A 19,820-nucleotide genomic window follows, 5' to 3' on the forward strand; every position below is an offset into this window, starting at 1 on the left:
CACACACACGCGCGCGCGCGCGCGCGCGCGCGCACACACAATTATATATTATATTTATAATTAATTATAATTGGCTACGTTATGTACGACAGCGCGCATTGGTGTCTTGTAGACGTGAAGGCGACAGCCGACGTACTGCAGAAGATAGACCTGACCATGCTCAGCAACGACGACTGCCGCGACTACTACTCCCGCAATTCCATCAAGAGCTCAATGCTGTGCGCGGGCCGCCTCACCGATGACGTCTACTCCGGACCCTGCTACGTACGTGTGACCTGTGACGTCATGTATACGTCATGATGACGAATTTTTCTAACGTTTTGTCAGCGGTCGTTAGTGTAGCGATTTAAGTGAGCAGTTAGCAGTAGTCGTCACTGTGAAGGTTCAGTGATTGTAATAAGTGTTAAGTGTGTGTATGTAAGACTTTGGTGAGCGTGTGCGTATGCGCGTCGGCTGGCGTTCTGTCCGACCCACGATCGATATTTTCTCGATCAGATGACGGATCTTGCACGACGTTAGTCCAAAATGGCAAAGCAGAAACGCACTCACGAATAAAGCGAATAACAGACATGGAGTGTCAACAGGAGACAATACCCGCTATTTTAATAATTTGCGAGCAAACACCGCTCTAACACGTTCCCTGACCTTTCACCTCCCTACAGGGCGACTCTGGCGGGCCGATGGTGACGTCACTGAGCGGACTTCCCGTGCAGGTTGGTATCGTGTCGTGGGGAGAGGGCTGCCTAAGACCCTACCCTTCGGTGTTCACCCGCGTCTCCTCGTTCAGAGAATGGATATCGGCCGCCATAGTCGACGCGCTCGTCGCAGGATAGTTGTCCGCCATCTTTGAGTCACTGGTGGAGTGGTGGACATCAGCCATTGTTGAGTGACGCACTGTATGAGGGGTTGACAACTGCGCAAGACATTTATGACATCGCCTGTTCTTGGAACTATAACTATATATATATATATATATATATATAGAGAGAGAGAGAGAGAGAGAGAGAGAGAGAGAGAGAGAGAGAAAGAGAAATAGAGATAGACTTTTGTATTCAATTGTTATTTGAATTGAAAGTAAATATATATACACAGAGTCTAATTATGAGAAAATATATAAGGTTTCTATGGTTTAATTCTATAGCGTTATTGTTTTGGTGTTCCTGCATTGTGTGTCAAAACAGTGAATCGTATATCTCAATTAATGTCGGGTGAGTCGGTTACGTCTTACAAACACATGTTGCCAATCTTTGTTCAGTAGTTTGCGCTGCACCGAGCTGTGTTGTGATAGCATGCCAACAATAGATGGAAATTCGTGCACATTATTTGTTCATTCTTGCAGTTTTATTCTCAATAAATAACGTTATCGACAATGCATAACAATCGCTCATAGAAAGCAAGAACTGGCGTTAACGGCTAGTAGTGACACCTGGTGGTTGGCACGCACATCAGGAAGACGCTGGCCAGATGTTGATGATGAATCACAGGCGAGCAGTGTATGCTGGCGGCGAGTCGTGCCGCCAAAACTTCTACGTAACTTAGATTATATTAATTTTCGTGGCAATGGCATCTTATACTAGCTGCCGATACTATACATATTATGATACTACATAGTATATATGGATGTGAGTCACTACTAACGGCTATCATTATCACGCTATGTACATACGCCATCGCCGCTGTACAATCCTAATAAAGCCATAAAATATAGGATACACTGACACACGCTTCGTGGCGATGCATGTTTATAGATATACCTATTAGACGTATAACCCCGTTTAACCGCGCGCACACACACGCACGCACGCACGCACGCACGCACGCACGCACATACACATACGCGCGGACGACTCCACGAAACAGTCGCTAAAAGCAATCAACCTTTCCTGACATTGCTCGATAGACTCATACCACGGCGTAAAGGCAAACGATGGTCATACATACATCCACATACATAACACATGAGTATAGAGACTCCTATGTGATCCTAAAAGCACTAAAGCCAGCTGCCTTGCCACATTGAGCAGAAAATTAGATCAACCCCTTTGTCAGTCAACAATATTTTACACGTCGTTCATAAGCGAACGAAATGCATAACAACATGAGCTCATAATCCTACAGTATTATTTATATATACATATATATATATATATAATATTTATATTTATAAATATATATATATTACATATATTTAGTACACTATAATATTAGTTTATGTACTAAGTACATGCACTATAGTAGTACGGGCTCCTGATAACAACGATTCAAGGCCTTACACTGTGTAGGAAGACGAATGCTCCTATATGCATAACATATTAAAAAGCTACCTCCCGTAACTACGGTAGCATAAACTATGCATAATAGTGTCACGCTAAACATTTTATTTTATTTACGCCCCTAAACATGGTAAACACGGATGACAACGTAAAATGCTCGCATTCATCTCGTAAGCTATTATAAACACACGCACAGGCCCTACTTACGCGCATATACACACACGCAAAAACGCTCGCGCATGGACACTAACACACCGTACTGCACGCACACGCTCGATCGCACAAACACGCGCGGACACACCCGCACACACACATACACGCACGCGCGCACACGCAAACAACCAACCAACCAAACAACCAAACAAACAAACGTGCACAGTAACACATACGCGGCGCACGTGACCATTCCAGTACACACACATGTAATGCCACGCCACACGTCAGACACTATCAGACAAAGAACAAGCAAGCTAGGATACGGTACAAAGCAGCGCAGTTAACGAGACAACATAAGACTGGACAACACAACCCGCACGCACCAATCAAGAGAACATCTGGAGTGAACAACATGAGGGGGAGGGCTCTTTTAAAAGAACGTCACTGCAGCGGTAAACAAACTAACACATCATGTTCACAGTTTGGTCAAGGGCAAGGTCAAGTTATCGCACGAATGAATAAATGTAATGCTACTGCTACTTTATCAAAAATGGACCCGTCTTTGCTGCGTGCGTGAGCACTAAGAAAAGCCATAAAGTGTTAAACAACCACGTGCTGCCATCGTGTGGCACAATTCTACATAAATTAAACTCCACACAGTTCGTTTTAAAACGAGAAAGGAATGAGTAAAGCTTGCTTTCTCCTATGTTAACTTGTTAGTTGTAACGCACGCACCTTGGTTGTGTTGGTAAAAAGTACAGCGTGTTGAGCTTTTAAGTAAGAGTACGTAAAATCGCCCAATGGTGGAATAAATCGTTATAACAAGATATTGCTGATAAATACGTGTACATTTGGCCCACAGACAATATCTCGTACCATTTCCTGCTTCCTCAACACCACAGCCGGCTAACGTTTTTTCATCCCTCCTCTGTAAAAACTAGCATTTCATTAAGAAACGAGAATAAGTAACCAGTGTAAGTGTAGTAAGGTCTAGTGTAACTAGGTGGGTCACACAGGAAATGAAGAGGTATTGCAATAACAACCGCTCAAGCACCGGACACCGGACACGGAGCTTGCATCTACTCTCGTGGGGCTGCGCACGTTGCTCTGTGCCCTCTAGCACCTCCGCCACCACCCTATGCCCCCCTCCTACACACCTAACCACGACACAGAGACTCACACGGCAACTCATCCTGCACTTCTACTGCATTGGATGAGGAGAATCGGATCGTTGCGTTAGTGAGTCGAAACATCACACGGTGACGATAACCGATTCAGCCGTGCACATCGTCTGCCGGCTGGCCCGTTAGGCACACTGCTTGTTTGGTCGAGAGCCGCTGACTGATCATCGGTAGCTCGTAATACAGTCGCGCGTTCATTGGAGGTCACAGTAGGTCGGTCGGCAGTCGCCAGTAGGGTAGACGGACACCGGCGATTGGCGGTTGATGGTGTCGCCCGGTGCGCCTGTGGTTAGTCGAGACTCATGCTAATCCGTTACAGCGTGTACTGGAGAAAGTCGTCCTCTGGGTAGCCGTCTAAATTTGTTATGGCCTTCTTAACTTTGTTACCTAGAAGCATGACGTCGACATGTAAGCAGAGGCAGCTTTTTGTTTGCTCGTAAAAACATCTTCAATGCGTAAATGAGTTGGTCGAACAATATCTATCAACACCAACCTTAGGTGCCAGACATTTACTCATCACTAAAGTCTGCGGATCATACGGCCGTACCATAAACATCATACCAGCAAGTAGGGAGGGCAACAATGGCACTTGTGATTCGTGCCGTGGTGACAGCCGACACACTGCATGCAAGGGCGAGTACCCCTCTGCTTCCCTTTCCTCCACCCTTCTCTACGTCCTCTCCCCTCCCCATTTCTGCCCTCTCCTCCCCATCCCTACCCAATCCGTCTTTCTTCCCTTCTCCCGTCCTGTCCCCTCCCACTCCCTCCCGTCCCTTCCAACACTGGGCATGCGCTAGCACGCCAAGGCAAATAAGATGGGTAAGCACCCGTGCTGCGCTGGTGCTACAGCGAAATTTGCACGCTGATTTCCTGGAGAGCTTACCGAGTCCTTTCACTTTCTTGCCCAGCCCGCGGACGTTGCTTTTGATCGACGAGCCTCGCTTCGAGTACATCTCCAGCTCATGTTCTGCCAGCCGCACCTCAAACAGTCCTGCGACGTGACCTGCATGTAGATGCACACGGTGATTAGCGCCCTCTGTTGGGAATGACAATACAGCGGATGACAACCCTTGTTGGGGATGACAACCCTTGTTGGGGATGACAACCCTTGTTGGGGATGACAACCCTTGTTGGGGATGACAATCCAGCGGTTGACAACCCCTGGGTGTACAATCCAGGATGCAACATTGAGAAATACTTACGCTAGACCAGCAGTCCAGCAGATCAAGAGATCTACGACCACAAAAATGAAAGTGTCAATGACACTGTAGCTCACCTTGGGTGTGGTAGAAGAGGGAGGGGGGGATATATAAAGCAAGAGTATATATGGGAGAACTCCAATTATATAGCATATCTCCCATTATATACTCTTGATAATGATATATGCATAAGTTTTGATGTGAAAATAAATGTTTCAGATCTGAAAGTCTGAAATCTTAACGAGAGATGGCTCTATGCCTAAATGATCGCCATTTTCGTTTTTGAAAATCGCTCAAATAAAAACAATTAAATATTCCAGTCAAATTACTGTAACGAAGAATCTAAAACTGTAATAGGACATTGTCATCTCTCCCATAGGAGTAACAACTGTTTTGGGGCTAGCCTTACACATTCACATACCAAAATTTAATAAAATTTAATAAATTTAGATGGCCATTTTCATTTTTGCCAAAAAGTAGGCATGGCTCGAAAGTAGGTCGACTGGCATGCTACAAAATAGGAAGTTCAAATCTCTCCCATAGAAGTAACAACTGTATTCAATTTGAAACATGTGGGTCAAACGGTTCTTGAGTTATCGTTGACCGTAGGCACACACTGAAATGCATAGTGAAATTGCCAAAATCTACCTAATTTGCATAATAAAAAAAAAAATCTAAACCTGTGTGATATGTCTTGGGGTTAGTGTCCTCATTCATTCACATACCAGAAATGAGCAAAATCCATTGAACCTGAACTGACTTATGGCCATTTCCATTTTTGCCAAAAAGTGGACGTGACTCGAATGTAGGTCGACTGGCGTGCTCCAAAATAGGACGTTCAAACCTCTCCCATAGGAGTAACAACTATATATGCAATTTGAAACATGTGGGTTAAACGGTTCTTGAATTATCGTTGACCGTAGCCAAATGTTGACGGACGGACGGACGGACGGACGTACGACGGACGACACCCCATGGCAATAGCTCATCTTGACGATGTCAAGGCGAGCTAAAAATTGTCAGACCAATTGCATCATCATTTATATATAGATTTATTTCACCTGGTTATTATAGGTTATTATACCCAGATATAATAGGTGAGAGGACGGCAAGAAGAAAGGATAGCGGCAGGTGGAGGACAGCAAGGGCTGCTGGTGAGGCTGGTGGGCGCATGGCAGAGGGAAAAGGAGCAGCGGGGGGTGTTACAGCAGACGACTCACCGGCCTGTCTCTCGGCTATCTGCATGCGCTCGCGCGCAAACACTTCGAACATCTGCGTCTCGCAGAACCACTGCAGAAAGATGCGGATGCTGCGAGAGTTGACGCCCCCGACGAAGCTCTCCTTCTACGCAGAAGCAAACGCACAACGATCATCACACGACGAGACAAACAAGATTAGACTCAGAATTCTATGCAGACATTTACAGCTGCAGCAGCAATAGTCATCACTTACAAAGATAATCAGTCGATCCTGTTTTCAATTCAATTCGATTCCTTTTCAATTTTGTTTCTTTTCAATTGTCTAATTTTCACAGCAGTTCGAGTTTGGATAGTCACGTTAGTGACAAACGTTTATGGCGATTGCGGAAATACTCAGATGCGTCATTTTCTCATCTCTAACCGTAGCCACGAATGAAAGATCGAAGCTTGTTCAGCAGAAGAATTTCTGCTATAATGTGCCCAGTATTATGCATCAACAGACTAACCTCCAAGAAGCGGTGGCCGTCGTTTTTGATTCGAATGTGATGGTGGTAGTGGCCGACAACTTCCACAAACAGACGCATGAATGCTTCGGATATCATCACGTTCTTAGTGTTATGCCCTGCAGCGACAAGACAATTCTTCAGAACTACAGATTCAAAACCTATGTGTCACGCACATGCCGCCTATAAGACACACGCAAGGCCTGTGTGTCTGTGGGTTTGTGCATGTATGGATACGTACGTGTGGATGCAAGAAAACAGGAGTAATTGCGTACATGCATGAGGCGAGTGTGAATGTTTGTGTGTGTGCGTGCACCCGTGTGTGCATGTGCGTGTCTGTGTGCGCGTGCATGCATCCATGCATACATGTAGGCGCAGGTGAATGGACATATTGCGTGTGTGCATGAGGTGAGTGTGAGTGTTTGCGTGTGTGCATGCATCCACGCATACATGTACGGTGCTTGTGTGCTTACTCATGTCTTCCTGGCACATGTTGAGTGCTGTGCTGAGAGCCTTGAACAGCTTGCGTGGGATGATGCTGCCTTCGTCCCCCTGCTGCCAACTCAGCTCTCCCGTGTCCAGGTTCACCAACAGCACCTACACAATAACACAATCATCAGTAATACCACTGCTACAATAATTATTACCATTGCAATTAAATTAAAATAATTACATTGTATAATATTTACAGGAGGTGTAACGATACGTTAGGGTCACAAATCGTATTGCAATATGCAGACAGAAAAAGAGATATTGTAAATTGTATGCTATAATAAATTTGTCATACTTGAGATTTGTACGACGACGGAGCGTCTGCTAGTTCAAGTATGGTTGCCATGTTATAATCCAACCCTACCTCGCACAGACGATATCTAACAGATTTCCCCTCATGCAGAACAGCAAGCACAGAAGCAATGTTCTCTCTCACACAGAGCAGGTCACACCTACCTCACGCAGACGACTTCTAACAGATTTCCCCTTACGCGGAACAGCAAGCTCAGACACCGAAGCAATCGTCTCTATCACACAGAGCCGGTCACACCTACCTCGCACAGACAATATCTAACAGATTTCCCCTTACGCAGAACAGCAAACTCAGACACCGAAGCAACGTTCCCTATCACACAGAGCTGATCACACCTACCTCAGACAGTGGCAGACTGCTGAGCAGCGGCAGGTTCTCCGACAGAATACCGATGACGTAGGGCGTCGGCGAGCAGACGAAGTCGAGCAGCTTAGACGGAAGCACCGGCACGAACGTGTGCTGCCAGGTGAACGGGTAGAGCAGCGCTGCGATCGCGTCCACACACGCAGACAGCGTGCTGAAATATACGAACACAACACGTTGACACAAAATCCGACAGCGGGCTGAAATATACGAACACAACACGTTGACACAAAATCCGACAGCGGGCTGAAATATACGAACACAACACGTTGACACAAAAGCCGACAGCGGGCTGAAATATACGAACACAACACGTTGACACAAAAGTCGACAGCGTGCTGAAATATATGAACACAACACGTTGACACAAAAGTCGACAGCGTGCTGAAATATATGAACACAACACGTTGACACAAAAGCCGACAGCGTGCTGAAATATACGAACACAACACGTTGACACAAAAGCCGACAGCGTGCTGAAATATACGAACACAACACGTTGACACAAAATCCGAAAGCATGCTGAAATACACAAACACAACACGTTGACACAAAAGCAGACAACGTGCTGAAATATACGAACACAACACGTTGACACACAAGCCGACAGCGGGCTGAAATATACGAACACAACACGTTGACACAAAAGCCGACAGCGTGCTGAAATATACGAACACAACGCGTTGACACAAAAGCCGACAGCGTGCTGAAATACAAGCAGATGGCAAGCTGAACCACCCGAACATTGCACGTTGACATACAACCAGACGACATTTTGAAATACAAGTAGATAGCAAGGTAAAACACAGACAGACAATGTTGTGAACTATAAGCCGACTGTCAGCAAGCTAAACACACGCAGTGAGCTTAAACACATGCAGACAGTATGGTGTAACAAATTCAGACAGCGCGCCAAAATGTAAACAAACGTCAAGGTATAACACACAGACTGCATGGTTAAAGGCACACAGGCATGAGTCTACACACATATGCTCCTGCTTCTGCTAATAAAAGAAAGAGAAAATGAAGATGAGACGACGGAAATGTTTGGTCGGATGCCAACACACCAGAGAAAGAAAGAGAAGAAAAAGAAGAGAAACAATGACAGCGAGACGGAAACATTCGTTTGGATGCCGAGACGCCGGACGAAGTTGAGACGCAGCGCTCACCTGAGACGCGACGCGACGAACAGCACGCGCCGCTCCATGAGTATCGCCGAGAATGCCCGCAGGAGGGCGCCGGTGTCGAGGCGGCGCAGTAGGCGTCCGTAGTCAACGTGCTCCAGCCGCGTGTCCGTCGGCCGCGCGAACGTCTCGACGTGCGACGGCGGCGCTCCCCCGCCACCGCCGCAGCGCACCGTGACGCTCTCGCCCGGCCCCGGGTAGCTGCGCCGGTACGCCGCGCGCAGAAACGCGGCCGCCGCCGCCTCGGAGAGCGCGTGCTGCCGCTGCGCCGCCTCGAGGATGGCCGAGTAGAGCGAGAACGCCGACACGCGGCTGAGGATGCAGTAGACGACGGGCGCGGGGTCACCGTGCGCGCGCGCCGCGAAGCGACGGCAGCAGCCGAAGCGGCGACCGCCGACGTCCGACGTCAGCACGAACGAGAAGGTTTCCGCGTCGTCGTCGTCATCGTCGCCGTCGTCGGGGGCGACGCGTCGCGCGCGCGCGTCCGGGAAGCAGAAGAGCGGGATCTGGTCGACGTTGGCGGCGTCGCGCGGGAAGCAGTAGCGCATGCGCGGCTCGTAGGTGGCGCCACCGGCGTCGGCGTCGACGCTCACGCAGATTACGGCTTCGAAGAGGTGCTCGTAGTGGTGCGGCGGCGCGGGCCGCTCCCGGCACTTGTCGCGTACGGAGCGGACGTAGCGGATTCGCTCGCGCAGCACGCGCGCCGACGTCTCCGCATCGCTGCTCTCACCTGCAACAGACGAGATTAACAGCTGCGACCAGTAAAAAAAATACACGGGGGCTCGCGGCGATTTAGCCCCCCGAAATGCCAAAAAGAGCCCCGGAAATGCCAAAAAGAGCCCCCGTAAATTTGCATAGAGTTCAATGCAAACTACAAATTTTAGAGTGCTATTTTCATGCACGCGAGCTTGAAAAGTAGCCCCCGAAAAATAAATGTTCAAGCTCGCGTAATTTTTTTCCCTGGCTGCGACTAACGCTAATGACGCTGTAGAAACGAGTACGATTCTTACAAGACGACGAAATTTTGTGCCGTATTAACTTTTTCTGTGCTGAGTACCTTGTTGGCATGTTCATTCCTTGTACACTGAATACCTCTTTGCAATGGAGTAAGTTTCGTGTGTGAATTTCAAAACTTCATATCAAATAAACTACTCAATATATCAGCCATCTTCTTTCCATATCTGCATAATTTGTTTAGCTCAGGGGCACTAAAATATAATCTTGATTTAAAGCGGAACAATAGCTTCTGTTGTGGAATTTTGCTATCTGCTTCTAGTTACTACGATCACGTGAACATCAACGACACATTTTACACACAACTATCTGAGATGACCCACGGCCGGTGCACTATCAAGAGTGCTAGCACGTGCGCACACCAAAAGCAGCAACTTCAAACTGTCACAGCAACTTCAAACTGCCCGCAGCGTGAGCGACTGGAGCTTTCCTACCTGTAGAGTCGTCCTGCATCGGTGTGTCCTCAGCAAGATCCGCTAAATCCTCATGCGAGAACGCTTGCCGTAACTTCTGCCGCACCATAGGTGGCGCCGGCGGCGGCCGAGGCGGGTGCTTGTTCGGTCTGCAACAAAACGCCGAGTTCCTTACCAGAACGTTGCGTGACCACGCATAGCCATGCTGTCACGTCAAACAAGAATCGCACCAAGCGTCTGGAGTAAGAACATCAGAAGTAAGACGATATGATGAGATGACATCAGATATATAATCTCAATAACATCTTAAATATAATAATATCAACGTAGTTTCAATAACATCTCGATATGACGAGACAGACAAAAAATGTCTGACCGGTTACCTAGCTGATTTCGTCCTGCGCCACTGGTGGCCACCAGGAGCGCTGGTGGGCGTCTCCCGCTCGGCCGGCAGGCAGTATCCGAGCAGGTCGTGCTCGGGTGTCTCGCTCCGCGGCAGCCCACCACCAGGTGGCGCCAGGTCATCGTAGATTACCTCACAGCTCGAGGATCGCCGCATCGGCCGTTCGCCGCTCGTCTCCGTGTTGTACCGGTAGGGGGCGCCACTGTCGTCGTTGCAAAGCCGGGTGTCCGAATCGGGGCCGCCAGCGGGCGACGTCCGCGGCAGCGTGAGCGACGCATACGCGGGCACGGTGCCGGTCTCCATCAGATGGCTGACCGCGGCGCCCCCTGGCACCGGTTCCGCGTAGTCAGCGTCAGGTTCGGCCTCGCTGCATTGCTGCATCTTGTGTCGCCTCTCGTACCCCGCCCCGCCCCCGTTATACCTCCTCGGTCTCAAGCGCGGCGGAGGAGGACGCTGCGGCGGCGTCTTCGCTTTCGCCGTCGGCGTCGTCACGGCGACTGGAGTCTCTCGAACGACAGGCGGCGGCACCGCCGTGACGCCCGGTGCCTTCTGGAGGGTTGATAGCGGCACGGTCGTGTCCTCGTACGTGACGAAGACAGGTTTGCTCGAGACGATCGGCTTGCGACCCTCGCCCTTCGCCGGTTTAACGCGCGGCGACCGCGCCAGCTTGTTCGACCTCCGTTCGACTGACCGCATGATGACCGGCTTAGGGGGCAGCACTGGAGGCCTCGTCAGTGTGGCTGGCCTCGTGCCGCCATCCGCATCCCGTGCGGGCTGCCGTGCCGCCCCGTTGCCCGCATCCCGCGTGGGCCGCCTCACCGCCCCACCATCCGTGTCCCGCGCTGGCGGCCGTGCCACCCCATTGCCCGCATCCCGCGTGGGCCGCCTCACCGCCCCACCATCCGCGTCTTGCGCGGGCTGCCGTGCTGCCCCTCCGTCCGCGTCCCGCGCTGGCTGCCGTGCCGCCCCGTTGCCCGCATCCCGCGTGGGCCGCAGCACCGCCCCAGTGCCACCATCCGTGTCCGGTGTGGGCCGCCGTGCCACTCCATTGTTCGCGTCCCGCGGGGGCCGCCGTGTCGCCCTCGTCCCGCCATCCGCATCCTGCGTGGGCCGCCTCGTCACGCCCGTCCGGACGTCAGCGGGACGAGTCGTCATGCTTGGTCCAGTGGAGACGCGCCGCGGCTTCAGAGGATTCGTCCTCGCGTCACGCGGCTCAGTGGTGACAGGCTGCGGCTTGGGACTCATCCCCTCGGTGTCACTCGGCCGCGCCGCCGCGCCGCACCCTCCGTTCTTCATCGCGTCGACATCGTGCGCAAACGTTCGCGGCGGCTTCCTAGGTGGCGCCGCCCGCGCCGTGCGGGGAGGCGCGGGGCGCGGCGGCCTGCGTCGAACGCCCGCACGGCTATCCCAACCCGCCTCGCGATCGGCCGACGCCACTGGCACCCCCTGTCCGTTCGCGGCGGAGTTCGCCCGCGAGGCGGCGCTCTCCCGGCCGTTCGGCGCCGGCCGTTCCATCGCCGGCTCTCCGCCTTCGAATAACTTGCGTCGCTCCTGGATGCTTCCGGATCGCGGCCGGCCCTCGACGCCAGCATCCGGGGACGGTCGCGCGTCCTTCCCCTCCCGCGGGGACTGGCTGCCCACGCTGCAATCATCCGGGGACGGTGACTCGCACCTGCCATCTTCCGGGGGTCGCGCAATCATGCTGTCGTCCCCCAGGGACTGCGTCATCCTCCTGCTATCTTCCGAGGTCCGTCTCTCCGCGCTGTCGTCGTCCAGCGACTTTGTCATTCTCCTGTCGTAATCAGGGGGTGATTCCGCCGCGTTCCCGCTCTCCGCGGAACGTCTCATCTCGGTGGACTCCTTGGAGGACCGTCGTAGCAACACGGCACGCACGTCGGGCGAGGAAGATGCATCGGTCGTCGTGCCTGCCTTGACGCACGACCTTGTGGGCGACCTTGAATATTTTTGAGGGCGAGGCGTGGGTACTGGCCGGCCGTCGACATTACCAGTTGCAGCGGGATCAGAATTATATCTCTTTATCTGTGAATCGAAAACGAACATCTTGTTCCTGGAATGATGTGATCAGAATTCATTTTATCGTGGGACATGTTTCATTTCGAGATAAATCGAAAGTATTTAATCAAGCTACAGAGTCCTGTCGAAGACTAAGTCTGTAATAATTTTGGATTCCTCTGGAAATTAAATTATTTAATTAAAAACGATTTGTCTACAACATCCAGTAATACGTAAATTTCGTTTACAAGCTTTTAGAACAGATTACTAAACATATCGACAACGAAGGGAACAGAAAACTCCTTTTAAAACAGTATTCTAATTTTTCATGCAAATGAAACAATGGGAGGATGTTACAGGTTACGTGTGACATAAAATATGAGCTTGGTCATGATGGAAATATCACATAGACATATCAGCTTACCCGGGTTGCTACAGACATGCTCTGATATAAAACTTGCGAGTCACGTGTTGATCAGTACTCCGTACTGAATCAGGTACATAAAGAGTTAGTTCATCTAGTCCACATCGCTAATCCAGGCTACATCTGGGATGTACCGTACAGGAGTCTGGGAAGAATCTACACCCAACCAGTGATAACAAGGTCAAGGAACAAATCACACTGGCAAGCATCAATCACCGAATTAGTTCATAATAAGATTCTAACCACTATGAAAGTGTACATACACTGTGGTCATGTACAATCACTGAGGTGTATAATATAGCCAGGTTGTAAGGTAACAGCATACTTAAGGCTTAGACCTCAGAAATTTATGAGATTTCTCTGGGAATCCAAGTTCAGTGGTCAAAAATTCGTGTGAAGGTGTGAAACGACGTGAGTGTTGTACCCATTTGATCATGCGCAGTACCGAGACGACCAAACTGCCTGTGCAGCGTGCTGTGGCCCTGATTAATGTAGTAGATGTCTAGTAGATAATCTTTATTTTCATCGGTACATTTAAAACAGTGAACATGAGCTGGAAAGCTCTTTAACCGATATCTAACAAATGTATAAAAACAGTTATAACAACATATCATTTCATTAAAAATATACAAGTTTAAGATACAGGTATGGGTATGATAAAAATTAAAAATATAAAGTAACGACATGGTACTGTTTGGGCTGTGGGCAATGTATATGATCAATGAAAATGCAATTGCAATTACATTTCATGTCGCTGTTGAATATAATTGCACATCACCTGAACCTACACATTGCACACATGCATTTCTTGCCCATCCATGTATTTATCATTTTGTTAAAAGAAATTAAATCGGTAGCGTCTCTCAAACAGAGTGGAAGCTGGTTCCAGAGACTAGCACCATGGTAACGTAGACTTTTTTTCCCGTATGCTACTGTGCGGCAGTTCTGGAGTTTTAAACTGCCGCCACGCAAGTCGTGACCAGTTTCCCTGTTTGAGAATAAATCAAACAGGTATGAAGGGCTTTGTTTATTTAAAATTTTATAGATCACTTCAGCAATTTGTCGCTGCCTCATGAGGTTCAATGAGACAGACTGGTCTTTGGAGAGAAGTGCCTCGTAGCTGCTTTCATAGTCGTGATACACATGTTGTAGTGCACGATAATTTAGTTTCTCTAACTTTTTGTTGTTGGCTTCATTAATTCAGTCACAGTGTTACTGTTACCTCATAACCTTGTTATACTAATTACCATTATGATTTGTCTTTAAAGTACAATCATACTTTGATGTACTTATATGATAGTTATGATCATTATATGATACTTATATGATACTATGATATACTCATACTGACTATATCACTCAGTATGAGTATAATCGAAGACGGTGAGAGACAAGTCTAAGGTGATCAAATCGAAAGATTAACAGCAGCAAGCTGCAGCCTGCAACAAATGCAACAAGCTGCAGTAGAAAAGGCTGCAATTTTACAAAGATGAAGGAAGAGAACTATAATATCGAAAGCCATCAATGTACGAGGTTAATGAATGATCAATGATCAGACCACCGTCACGCTCTGCCGATTTGTTTACAGTTTACCGTACTCACTGAAATTGAAATTGACATTGTTACCTACACTGTGACTGTACACAATGACAATGTTACCCTATTTATTAGAACAAATCACATCAAATCGAACACTGCTTCCCAATTTAGAAATGTATCAATTTTTTCATCTTATATACGCAAATTAAATCATATTGAAATAAGAGTTCATACTTCCAAAACAATACACAGTATCACTACCTGTGCCTAGGGGCTAGGCTAATAATATTAGTATTTATAAGTTAGAAACGCCATCTTACATGACCCGAGCTGACCTGAGTGACGATGCGATGTCATAAGAAATGCTGTCCTGTCTCGCGTAGAAAAATATTACAAGAAACGCATTTTTAGCCCAAATACCTTAATATTCATTGCAAACAAATTTAATAATTTGTGTTTATAATAAGTGACACAGTTTGTTTTTTATTATTTCCAACATATTGCTTGACGTCGAAACACAGCGAGCAAATATCCAAGGGGATTTGGGTGTCGGTGAAATATTTTTGTTACACAGTGACACTATCGTACGCATGCGCTGTAGCTTTCCTTTACGTCGAATCGTTTCAATATGGGTGTAAGTTTTCCGTACATGTTCACAGAAATCTGAAGTAATCAGACATAATAAGCAGCTCAACATAAGTTATAGGGGTTATTATTAAATGTGACAAACCAAGTAGTAATCGTGATGAAATACTATCCGTAATAAATGTTTCTGAAGGAAGTAACAGGGATGTAAACTTAACGCTGCAGCGGTAATCGACACGGAATTATATTGGCGACATCGTGTGTTGTTGTCTATATATTTCGACGTTAACTCGTCTCTCCAATCTCGCCTTGCTTAGTTCTTACCAGCATTGAAGCTAATATTTGAAATGTGGATTTACGGCTGTTTCGTTGACTAAGCGTCTGACTAGCGCACATGCACTTTGGCCGTTTCACTTTCCATGGTATAAAATGATTGTAAATAAACAGTTCAAACACACTATTTACTACCACTGGCAGCAAGAACAAGCCCGCACGTACAGCACACACGCGCCGATTGACTATAATAACCAGTGGTGGATCTACGGGGGGGTTTAAACCCCCCCTTCCCCTCTTGGGTTGCCCCGTACCCCCCTAGCAAGGCGTACCTTCGGCACGCTGGGGTGTGTAGGCCAATCACCTTAGGTAAACCCCCCCCCTTAGTTAAAACCTAGATCTGCCCCTGATAACAACAAGTTGTTATTATAGTCAATGGGTGCGTGTGTGCTGTACGTGCGGTCTTGTTCTTGCTGCCAGTGTTTACTACTACTAGTACTAGTACTACTAATGCTAGTAATAGTAATACTACTACTAATACTAGCAAGGTCTTAATGTTGGCCTACTCTATCTCGTGATATTTCCACGTACATCCCCTTCACATGTTAGTTGGTTTAATTTCTTGTTTGTGTTGTGTGATTGTGTGCAATCACTGAATCGGGCAAGTGTCTGAATTTGGCACTCATGCTTTCCCACCTGTTCTATATTTCTGTATACAATTTTGTAAATATTAAATACTAGTAGGGCGTACTGACTTATGTTTTAATAGTGTCACATTTTGCTCTTTTTTTTAGTCAACGAGCAAAAGAAAGACCAGAAAGTTGAGAGGTCACGTAAGCCATGGCCATGGACGTGTTGGTAAGATGCTTGCACTCAATGTACAATGATCATTGTTTAATGAAAACTCGCAGAGAGGCTAAACTAGAACTTTTTCTTGCCAGTTGGAGCCGTGGGAATATCATGGTTTAGGCATGTAATACCTGTCAGCAGAGATGCCAACCACTACGATTTATCCGTATTTTATACGAATTTCATTTGCATTTTGACCACTACGACCAGTTTGCATACAACTGATTTTTATTACGATCCAAAAAAAATCATTTTTATGATATTTCAAGTGTTTTGTTTCAGTGTTACATTGATATAACATTATTAAAAATAACTACATGTATTTAGCAGCAAATATCAGTGTGAACTTATTATCATTTTGGGTCCCAGAATGCAGCAAATTGCATCTCGGAATCAAAAATTTTCCGGGGGTCATTCACCGAACCCCCCTAACATACTTGGGTCACTGCATGACCCTCGGCCTACAGATTTCAGATATCCTCACTACAGTTTGCTCAGAAAAGTGTTGGCATCTCTGTGTCAGGGTAAAAAATACACGGGAGTGATGAGCGATTTACTTTTCAAACCTCCGAAATGGCCCCCGTAAAAATTTTGGCGAGAGTTATTTTTCCCACATACTTGAAAAAGAGCTCCTGTGGAAAAAAAGTTATTTTTCCCCTGATACCTGTCATGTCCACGACAGCTTGCGAGAATTTTTCTCACCTGTGAAAGTTTGCTTAGACCATCAGTTCTGTTTGTGTCAGTACACTGTACATTTAGACAGGACTTTGTGTACCTACCATAAAGCCATTACACAGAATGATGGCACTGTGTATACTAAATTTTAAAACGTGCCAAACAATCTCCCTGACCCTATTATTCAGTGTAGCAGGTGTGTCAAAAGATATAACTGTAGCTGTTTGGGCTGATTACGTGACATATTTGCTTGTTTTGTTTTCCAGGCAAACACAGGAAGCATCCCGGAGGTCGTGGTAATGCCGGAGGTCAGCATCACCACCGAATCAACTTTGACAAATAGTACGTTGCTACACATCGCATATTTATTTTCTCGCGGTTTCGTGCTCAACTGTTCAGTGGCATGCGTTGCTGCAGTATTTTCTTTTGACTCTAGTAGCTCATTGCAAGTATAGAGTTTCACCGCGACACCCATGGAAATTGTTGTGTTTGCACTCGCTACGTGTCACAAAAATTAGGCTGTGTACTATAATTGAATTGACATTTATGGTCGACTAAGGTTTTACGTTACTCCTCAAAACACTGTCGAATGATTTTTAATTCCTGTAGAGCTGTGAGGTTTTGATAGCTTCTGGAAAGGAAATGATGTTCATCTCGTTTTGCTTCTATCCTCCTCATCTAGCCATCCGGGTTACTTCGGCAAAGTTGGCATGCGACATTACCACCTAGCGCGTAACCAATACTGGTGCCCGTCGGTGAATGTCGACAAGATATGGTCGCTGGTCAGCGAGCAGACGCGGGAAGTCTACGGCAAGAAGCCAGAGGGACCTGCACCGGTCATCGACGTCGTTAGAGCAGTAAGTGTCTCGATCCTGCGACCGCCACGCTTTAGTGTGTAGCTAGTTATATCTGTTAAAGCTGCACTATGCGCATCTACATGCTAATTTCTTTAGTACTAGACTAGCAAATACTCTGTGTCATGCATAATCATACTACCTTATGACAAAATAAACTCTAGTTTCTCCCATTTCAATGCGCATTTGCTTAAAACCCACAAGAAAGAGGTGCGAAATCTGGAAATCTGGCTAGTCTAGTAGTACTGGAGAAATTAGCGTGGAGATGCGCATAGTGCGGCTTTAACAGATCGAACAACACGGAATACACCAGATTTGCGCGTGTCTAAAATATAGTGGCGAAACTGAAGTAGCCCTGTCGTCATACCAATCTGGAGTGTGGAAGTATTACGTACGTCCTCATGTGTCCTACTTAATTGACTGTCGTACGATTGCGAATACTCGTGGTGTGTAAATTGTGCAATGTGACTTGGTTGCATTTGAACTAAACACGTAAATGGTGCAAAAGTCGGATAGATTCACGGACTGTGAGGACCAAATTAGCACCTAATTCAGTTCGATGTAAAAAACAGACTGCAAGCGTACTACCTGTTAACAATTGCCCAATCTCGGGAGTCCTCGTTTATTACATGCATACCAGCAGTGGGGGCTTTTGAAGCAGCCGAGTGGGATCTTTTGAGCTTTTGTGCAAGCTCTCTAATTATTTGCCTTCGGTTGCTACAGCAATGAACCTGTCTTAATAGTCCAGTCTAAAGTTTCTGCCTATTATTGTTAGCTCATCTGACGTAGTCAGATGCAGCTTGTAGAATCGCATGATCGTGCGTCCGTTCGTGCGTGCGTGCGTGCGTCCGTCCGTGCGTCAACAGTTGGGCACAAATCTTAACCGCTTGACGTACGGTCACGATATTCGGGACGTGGGGGGGTAATCCGAAAACGAGTTGGGATGTTGAAGCTGGGGGTCAAAGGTCAAGAGGTGTAAAAGAAGGGGGAACATTCCCTCTTTAACTTGAGGTATAGGGAGGAAATGCAGAATTGCGGCACAAATCTAAACAGCTCGACCTAGGCTTGTGATAGTCGGTGCATAGCATCATGGTAGGAAAAGCCATCACTGCCGAAATTGGAGGTCACAGGTGAAAGGTCAATGGGGCACAGGGCAGATTTTAGACATTTTCTGAGGACATGGTCTGACGGAGCGATTGGAAAACTTTTTTGTTTCAGCGGTGACCTAGCATTTTTATGGCTTTATTAAAAGGATCATGAAATGTACTTTCTGCTGACATGTGAAGAGTAAGTGTTGGATAACCTTTTGACCCTCAAGAGGAGGGTTAAACATGGATTTCTTTACTGTTAGAAAGAATTTGACTGCTGGGTTTGCTAGTAGAATCTATACATGCCTGGATGTATGAGGCTACAATGTCACAGTGAAATTTCAAAAGCTAAATTTGGTTGAAGAAGGTTTATGCTCCTTAAATCGTATAATTTGTATGGCATTCTGTACTGTCAGTGTGTTACATGTAACTTATGCCACTGCCAGTGCATGTGGTGTTGATAGTACTGTGTAGTTTTTGCCTGCGTTAAGTAGTTACAGGTGGCAGCCCTCTATTTTAGCCTGTAGGCTTGCATAGGTAAATGGATGAGTGCTTACCTATTCTGTCTTGCAAATAGTTGTTGCTACTACGTACGATGGGAGCTTCCATCTTTAATCTTAAGACACTTAAACGTACGCGCCATCTCGTGGCAACTTTCATAACGATCCCAACGAACATTCCTTTGAGAAGGTTCCTGATACCATCCCTGTGCCTTCTACTGTTTCGGCGCATATGTGAACACATTTGGGACTAACAGGGTTTACTAGAATCTCACCACTCCACCACAGAGTCACCGCAGTAGACGTTAGATGAGCGCTGTCGCTCCG

The 19,820-nt window shown here is 47.2% G+C and overlaps 3 protein-coding genes across 3 annotated transcripts in view; 2 read left to right on the top strand and 1 right to left on the bottom strand.

Moving 5' to 3' along the window:
- The window catches only part of LOC106809463 (vitamin K-dependent protein C-like), a 3,891-nt gene extending 2,882 nt beyond the window's left edge, over positions 1 to 1,009 (top strand). Inside the window, exons 4-5 of the mRNA XM_014812544.1 lie at positions 113 to 264; positions 663 to 1,009. Coding sequence (XP_014668030.1) covers positions 113 to 264; positions 663 to 833 — 323 coding nt within the window. The 3' untranslated portion in view covers positions 834 to 1,009. The remainder of the gene's footprint in view (positions 1 to 112; positions 265 to 662) is intronic.
- Positions 1,010 to 1,319: 310 nt separating this feature from the next.
- LOC106809453 (suppression of tumorigenicity 5 protein-like) lies at positions 1,320 to 14,993 on the bottom strand. The gene is made up of 11 exons (XM_014812533.1): positions 13,131 to 14,993; positions 10,674 to 12,733; positions 10,312 to 10,439; positions 9,344 to 9,593; positions 8,849 to 9,175; positions 7,656 to 7,833; positions 6,985 to 7,108; positions 6,515 to 6,630; positions 6,030 to 6,153; positions 4,494 to 4,613; positions 1,320 to 3,997 (listed from the first exon to the last, which is right to left on the bottom strand). Exons 1-11 carry the CDS (start codon positions 13,146 to 13,148, stop codon positions 3,924 to 3,926), a joined length of 3,519 nt encoding a protein of 1,172 aa, XP_014668019.1. The 5' UTR covers positions 13,149 to 14,993; the 3' UTR covers positions 1,320 to 3,923.
- A 232-nt stretch (positions 14,994 to 15,225) lies between these two features.
- Positions 15,226 to 19,820, top strand: part of LOC106809468 (60S ribosomal protein L27a-like) — a 6,728-nt gene continuing 2,133 nt past the window's right edge. Inside the window, exons 1-4 of the mRNA XM_014812554.1 lie at positions 15,226 to 15,303; positions 16,322 to 16,385; positions 17,318 to 17,393; positions 17,734 to 17,908. Of these exons, the coding sequence (XP_014668040.1) occupies positions 15,298 to 15,303; positions 16,322 to 16,385; positions 17,318 to 17,393; positions 17,734 to 17,908 (321 nt within the window). The 5' untranslated portion in view covers positions 15,226 to 15,297. The remainder of the gene's footprint in view (positions 15,304 to 16,321; positions 16,386 to 17,317; positions 17,394 to 17,733; positions 17,909 to 19,820) is intronic.

The sequence above is a fragment of the Priapulus caudatus genome, unplaced genomic scaffold, assembly GCF_000485595.1.
Source record: "Priapulus caudatus unplaced genomic scaffold, Priapulus_caudatus-5.0.1 Scaffold356, whole genome shotgun sequence".
In the NCBI taxonomy this organism is placed as follows: Eukaryota; Metazoa; Priapulida; class Priapulimorpha; order Priapulimorphida; family Priapulidae; genus Priapulus; species Priapulus caudatus.